Here is a 7,452-nt window from a genome sequence, read left to right as displayed (position 1 = left end):
AAAAATAATGAGATCTATGTAAAATAGAGCTGTTAGATTTTATGTGGAACATACTGAAAGCTGTCTTCCTTTGTCCTGTGTGCTGTGACAATGGTCTAGCTGGAAGTGGCAGGGGGAAGGGCCTTATCATTTGAAGGAACTTCATTGGTCTTCCATTCCTACTACCACTGGATGTAGGAATCCATGCTATAATATCCCTGACTGGCACCCAGGCATGATGGTCACCTGTCAGACCCCACACCCAAACTGTGGTGTGGGCAAGCTCAGTAGATTTTACTGGATGATGATTAATTTAGAGCAGTAAGAACTGGCTGATCTAGTGAACTTACTCTGAGGGGAGGGCTCAGTTTCTCCATTTTCTCTTTGTAGGAAAATAATAAAATTAGCCAATTTCTAGAGATAAAATCACCTATAAAAATCAAAACTAAATATTTTGTTATTGAGATGTTATAAAAATAGACTAAGAGCCACCATTCCTCCCCTACCCCAAAAAGGAATTAAGGCAATTCAAAAAGTTTAGATGAGCCACAGGAACACCATTCTGACATATTCTGCGTGACCTAGGCCTCCTTTTATCAGGGCTGGGTCTGTCTTGCTGGAGGAAAATTTATTTTTGAAGATAAAATCTTCCAGGAATTCTTTAAAATCTTTTAAGAAGCATAGATTTCTGGGGGGCCCTTTTAACCTTAGATTTGCCTTGTACTCCGTATAAAATATTAGTACAAAAATATAAAAGGCATGGCTTGATGTTTAACGTCTGTGTTTTATTGTTGGCACCAGAAAAGCTCATGTTCTATGTTATGTCACTGTACATACTGTAAACAAGACTGCATTAATATTGTTTTCTTATGATTTTTTTGTTTCAATGAATCTAGATTTTAAAAAATACATTCACAAACTACCTTATGTTTAAACACAATGATTCCCTTTTATTTCTTAACTGTACCCAAAATCCCACAATTAAAAAATCATTTAAAGCTGTGTGTTCCAAACTTATCACTTAGAAATAAAAACAAAACAAAACATAAAAACAAAGATCAGTTTGCAACATAATTTAAAGAAGCTTCTGGTTTAAAATACCACAGCAGCAATATAAAGAGTTGGTGGCAATCACATTCGGGAATGAAATTGAAATCAATCTATTTTGTCCACATCAGCATCCAATTACAGTAGTTGTTAAATTCAATCCAAAAAGTTATTGCTGAATTTGTGGCATGGAATTTGAGAAGATAGTATTGTTCAGCAGCACAACCACAGCAGTAAAAATGAGAACAGGAGGATTTCATTGCCTTTGAGAGCTAAAGTGACCATGAGGAGGATATCTTGCTGATCGCCTGAAGATAGATAATCCTCAGTTACATTCCTGGGTATTACGTGCTTTAAATAAATGCAAATGACAACCACCTTTACGGGAGAAGCATAATAATGTATCCAGAAACTAGAATGATTCCCCTTCTCTTCCCCATCTTGCCCAAACCACTAGATGGAAATGGCTCAATTTTCCTAATGTGTATTTCGTTCTCATTAATAGTACATCAGCTGCTCATGTATTTAGGCAAAATCAGTAGGATCATAGCTTTTTTTTTTTTTAAATCCATTTACAGTAATTATTTTCTCTAGAAACAAGCCACATTAGTTTTTGTTATTGGATTTCCCCCCCACCTCCAATTTTTTTACGAAGAAAAATTTGGTCAACTACTGTTTTGTTTTAAAAATGTGAGATGCACCTGAGATTGCCAGCTGAGCTCTCTATATGTCTCCTGGAGATAACACTGCTGTGATGAACAGTGAAACAAAAACAAACAAAACGAGGTAGGTTAAAACAGGAAGCGCAACACAGATATTGTTTGCAACACCTCGATACCACAGGCGGCCATGCTTGTAGCTTTGGAAAAAAAGTCCCAGTCACGTGAAAGTTCAAATCATTTGATTAAGAGTTTATAAGGACACAAGTCAACCTGAACTAAATACATACATATCTCTGCACAAATGTTGTTTACCGTATGTTGGGTAATTTGGAGGAAGGAAAAGTGATTAGGGTCTCAAAATTTTGTCCAAAGCCTTGCTTTCAAGTTCTCTAAAATTAGAGCCAATGATGCCTCCTGTATCTGAGGCAGGCTTAGGAGTCTAGTCCGTTCTCTCAACCCACCCAGGGAGAACACAGGCAGCTCAGAAACATCATTAATAATTTTTTCAGTCACAGTTTTCATGTTGTGAAAGTGGCATGCTCAGGAGAGGGCTGGGAATGTTCAGAGCGTGAATATTGTCTGCTCCCCAATTCCCAGGAAGAACTCAACAAAGTCTCAGTCCTAATGAAGCCCAAACCAAGTGACCTCTTAGCTGGGAGGCTTTGTGCATTTTAAAAAAGAATATGTAAGCTTGTTTCCTAGAAGCTCTTTCTGTGTGACCCCATCTGTCATCCCACCTTTTGCCCTAATCTGTTGCATAATCGCTGAGGTCCCTCAATTGCTAGGCCAGCTCAACTCAGTGGCATTAGTACCCTATTCAACACCCTCCATTTTGTAAAGAGCCATATAAAAATATGGCCTGTCAGATTCACAAAAGTGGTAGTTGATTTTATTAGACTAGTAGTTTTAAGGCTAGGAGTTTAGCCATTTAAATGTATTTCCCAAAAGAGGGGAAAACTAGTACTTTTCTTCTCTTTTAAAAACTCATTAGCCAGTTGCTATCAAAAAGCAACCCTTTAGGTTGGTGAAGGCAAGAGAGTTCTTAAATTACCCCGCTATGTAGTTATGGCCTTCAGTGTAAGGAGATAAGGTACATTTATTGTGCTATCTCTCATCACTGGAAATTGGAAATTTTACAACATACCATATACTTAAAACCAGTAGGCAGACAATTAAAAACAGGCTCATTTTCTCAGTATGCATTCTCTCCCCATTCTTACAGAGTAAAGGGGTAAAGAAAAAAGGTAAAAACTGAAAACCCACCATAACACAGCTTAATCGTTAAGAGCACACAATATTTGTTTCTATCCCTAACTCTGAAGGGCGCACGGTCCATCTCTGTCCACAGACAAGGCAGCATTCTTGGGGATCTCCTGGAAATTCCTGCCACCTCTCTCCTTCTCAACCAGGCTGCAACATTGAAAGATGGGCTGTTTTGGGAGGGGCGGAGGGAGAGGAAAAGGGAAAGCGATATGTTCGACCAAGCCTTCTGATTCTGCCTCTAGACTGGCATAAGTCCACATGAGTTATGTTCTTTTAAATTAGAAATAACGCCATGAAGATAAGTGCCAAGTGCTCTTCTGTTACCAGTTCATCATGGAATTTCTGTTGAGGGTCATGAAAAACACTTGGCTACTTCCTCCAGATCGCACGGATGCAAAAAATACCTGTTTGAAATTAAAAAGAAGTTAGTTCAACTGCATGGTTTTTTCCCCTCTTTTCTTCAACCGTCCATCCATTTTCTCTCACATGTCTTATCCTCGCCACGTGTCAGGTCTTAAGACTTAATGGCTCGTGTTTATAAAGTGCCTTTGGATATCGTGCATCCTATGTAAAAACTCCAGCCTTTTTTCCTACAGCTGTTATTATTACTTATTGTGGTACTGGCCTCCAGAGATGCTGAAGGGGCTATATCTTGATTTGTAACATGCTCACTTTTTAAAAGGGAGTTTCATGCTAGCATAACGTGCTAAATTTCTGGCCTAGGACCCAACAGGATCTTTGCTAATTTCTAGAAAGGCACAGAAGCTTCCCCTCTCTCACCCATAAATGACAAGAAAGTAGACTTAAGGATGGAAGGGAATCCCTTCACATTCCCAAAGTCAAGGAGAAGTTTTAGGTCTACTGGCTATTATACAATTTCAGATTTCAATTGTAAAATTTAAGATAAAAACATTAAACTGTGTGGTCAGATAGGGCAAGGTATTTAATGCCTACTCATTTTGGCATTTCAAGAGTTAGTGCCTGGTTTCTCTGCTGATGCTGGCATATCCCAGGGCAAATGAGATCAGAGCATTAACAAGTAGAACCACAGTCCATTGGGTCTGAGTCTGTCAAGTCATTTTATCAATTGACAAACATGAGAAAAATTTGGGTTACTGCTTGCTTGAGCTGAATGTTGAAGGTAAAAGAAGAACCACAGCCCCAGGGAAATAATATTTTGGGCTATGGCCTAGCCCTTGAGTCAGCCAGTACCTAACTTTGGTCTGAGGCATTTGCTTCTGTCACTAGTATAAAGTCTCTGCTACTTCATTTCCACAGCTTCTTCAGAAGAATGCTGTCTCCCAACACCAACTTCTTAGGAAGGTCTGTGGAAATGCTTGACATTCAGCTAATGCTACATATGAAAGTAAAGCTACTCTTAGGTTCAGTGAGTCAAAACGGAGAAGGACGGAGAGGGCCCATGGAAAACCACAATGAAGAAGAGAAAGGGCTGCTGTTCCCTCCAAGTCATGTGTCCCTGGCTGTAAACCTTGGGTATCAGACACTGGTATGGTCCCAGCCTACTTCTAAGGGTATGGCATGGTTTAGAACAGGCCTGCTAGGGTAGATTTTCAACTGGAGTGTGGGTATCCATACCCAGATCACTCCTAGGTTTTTGTTTCTTAAAGCCTGGGTGGGGGCTGGAGTTTTAACTAGGTTATGTTAGTTTTCTGAGAAACTCTAAATGCCTGGAACCATCTTTGCCACCTGCAGCTACTGTCCACCCAGACCACATCATGTCAGAGCAGTAGGCCAGGGTTGAATATAGTTTAGGCCCGTATTACCAGGGTTGGACTAAGGCCAACCTGACCTCGGGGGAACTGGGATGGACAGAGGGATGTACAAAAATTCAACCCATCATACTGTTTTTCTAGAGGCTTTATGTCTGTGGCTTTGGGGACAGCATTTCTATGTTGGCCTCAGCCACAAAGGATGAATTCACAAATGCAGTACGGCTTAGCTACTAAGACCTTGGGGTTACTGCACAGGGAGGGTAAGGGAGAAGCAGTCCTGCTGCAGAATACCCTTCTGAGGTGACTGACTGATCATGCCAGACGGACACAGCCAATTTCACTGGAAAACAGTTCACCTATGACATTTCAGAAGAAACATGGCTGGAATGACACAAGACATGGCACTAGTTGAGTTTGTGATTGTGCATTCCTTAAGGAATGGGTGACATTTTAAAAAAGCTTATATTTCTACATGTCAAATGTTTTGCATTTAAAGGTGAATATAAGGTGATTGGTTAGGTCTTGAAAGTGACTTTGTGAAAAGTCTAAAAGTGGAAGCACAAAGTTGACCCGCTGTGAGATGGTTAACGATGGGCCAACTGCTCTAAGTGCTTGGGAGAATTTGGGGTGTCTGCTGAGTCATTGTAAGGACTTTAGGCCATAAAAATTTCTAAGAGGTTTACAAGAAATTTCTAGATGTTTTTATGTAGTTTTTGACATGTGAATATATTGAGTGTTCACAAGAATCAAACCAAATAATGCCATTTCAAGATAATATTGATTGTTTAACACAGATGTGATTCAAATCAGTATAAAGGAAAATGAAGGTTTCACAGGTACCTGGTGGTCTCTTAAAATGCAAACACTAATGCAAATGTTGAAACGGATTTACCTTATCATTTCTTTCACATAGAAACTTTAACCTTTGAGCTCGCTTATGCATAAATACTCCATCCAAATGTCCTGTTTCCACTGACCGGATCTCAATAGCTTTCTCGCCCCAGCCCATTATCTGATTGGAATGAATGTAGGCTGTCAAAAGGAATTTCCAAAACTGCATTAAAAACATTAGATGGGCAATAACTCACAGCATCTGTTCACATCTTAACCACAAAAATGACAAACGACTTGAGATAAATGTACAAAGCAAGTCTTACAAGAGTTATTCACAGACTCTTTTTTTTGTGTGTGGAATCAAATGGTTGTTTCACATTTCTTGATTTTCGTTTCATTTGGGGGGTGTAACTGCTGAAGGAGATAAGGAATGGTTAACCTACCCACAGACGTGGGCATTTCTCCCCATTGGAGCACCACATCCTTAGTTATCCGGCCATAGGTGTTTACATACACCCCCTCATCCTCATAGCAAACAAGCATTTCCATTCCATCTGTTTTAGGCAAGATGACAATAGCATGAGGAGTGATATTGCCCTGAATCTAGAAGACAAAGAAAGGCCAAGCATTATTCTTTTTAAAAATAAAATAACACCTCAACTGTTTAAGAACTGCAAAAAAAGCGGTTTTTCTTTATTTTCATTGTCACTCTAAAGACTGAAATTTGCTTTAATTGTACCACTGACTTGTAAAATACCCTGGTAAGTACAAACTTAGTCACTAGATTAAGAATTCAATTTACCTGTTCCTAAAAACAGCATGTAAATATATGGCACACCTGCTATGAGCCAATCATGGGGCCCTTTACATAGGTAATTTCTAGAAAGCTCCCCAAGATAGATAGCTTTGTTTACAGATGAGGAAACTGCTTCTCAGAAGGGCTTTGTGACTTGACCCAACCTGTGCTAGTATTTGGTGGTAGTGTTGGGATTTGTGTACATCTTGCTGACATTTTTTGATGTGTTTTCTATTAGCGCGACCACTTCCAAAAAAAGATGAGGAGAATGTAAGCCAGCTGAATCTAATGGAGATAGCTAAAGTGGGGTCAAAATGAACTCCTACCAAAATAATCTGTGAATATATATATATATATATCTGGGTGTCTAAATGCCAGAATAATTAGAATAATTTATGGCTTGCTTAGAAAAAATATTTAGAATTACCACTCATTTAAAAAGATTATTATTGAAGTAAGTATGTATTAATATGTTCTTGGAAGGGAAATGTGGTGTTGTGTGTCCCCTGGTTGAGAATGCCATGGCAGCCCAACATGTGCTTGACGGATTGGAATAAGAGAGTTGAGGATGATCACCAGGTGAGTCCTTGTGTGCACCCACATACACATGAGTTAAAAGCTGTAATGCAGGAATGAATGGCAATCGTGTGTGTGTATGTAATGTACTAAAACAACTTTTTTCAGTTATTGTATTTCATTAGAATAAAGTCTTCAAATTCTCAAAATACCAGTCAGCAATAGCTTCAGACATTCCTGATAGTTTCTCCTGTACAGTAGCCTTGGAATTACACACAGGACAATTTACACTACACTAATTCTAATAAGCAAATCCGTGTGCAGCATTTCCCTTTATATTTCAGACAATATGTCAGGATATTAATATGAATATTTTAGGGCTAATAAGATCTACAATTTCTTGGGCCCTGTACCAACTGCTTTAGATCCATTACCTTATTTAATACTAATGACAATCCTATGGGATTATGGGATAAGTCCTTTTATTCACATTTTACAGATGCTAAAGCTGAGGATGGGAGAGGCTGCCTACTGTCCACTACTGCAAAGCTAATACATTCTAGAGCCAGGGTACAAGCGCCACTGTGTCTGACTCCACTATACCACCCTGCCCTAAAGCTGA

The 7,452-nt window shown here is 39.2% G+C and overlaps 1 protein-coding gene across 8 annotated transcripts in view; it reads right to left on the bottom strand.

Moving 5' to 3' along the window:
- Positions 1–743: 743 nt before the first annotated feature.
- The window catches only part of TNIK (TRAF2 and NCK interacting kinase), a 410,529-nt gene continuing 403,820 nt past the window's right edge, over positions 744–7,452 (bottom strand). For 7 of the 8 annotated variants that reach the window (XM_032258265.1, XM_032258266.1, XM_032258267.1 and 4 more), the window contains 3 exons: positions 5,962–6,121; positions 5,577–5,716; positions 744–3,355 (listed from right to left, as the gene is read on the bottom strand). In XM_032258265.1, the coding sequence (XP_032114156.1) occupies positions 3,272–3,355; positions 5,577–5,716; positions 5,962–6,121 (384 nt within the window). In that variant the 3' untranslated portion in view covers positions 744–3,271. The remainder of the gene's footprint in view (positions 3,356–5,576; positions 5,717–5,961; positions 6,122–7,452) is intronic. The other variant, XM_032258273.1, reaches the window with a different exon arrangement.

Source organism: Sapajus apella, unplaced genomic scaffold, assembly GCF_009761245.1.
Source record: "Sapajus apella isolate SASKATOON/1434 unplaced genomic scaffold, GSC_monkey_1.0 scaffold101, whole genome shotgun sequence".
Taxonomy (NCBI): Eukaryota; Metazoa; Chordata; class Mammalia; order Primates; family Cebidae; genus Sapajus; species Sapajus apella.
The sequence above is the reverse complement of the archived record's forward strand: the minus strand, read 5'-3'. Positions and strand labels throughout refer to the sequence as shown.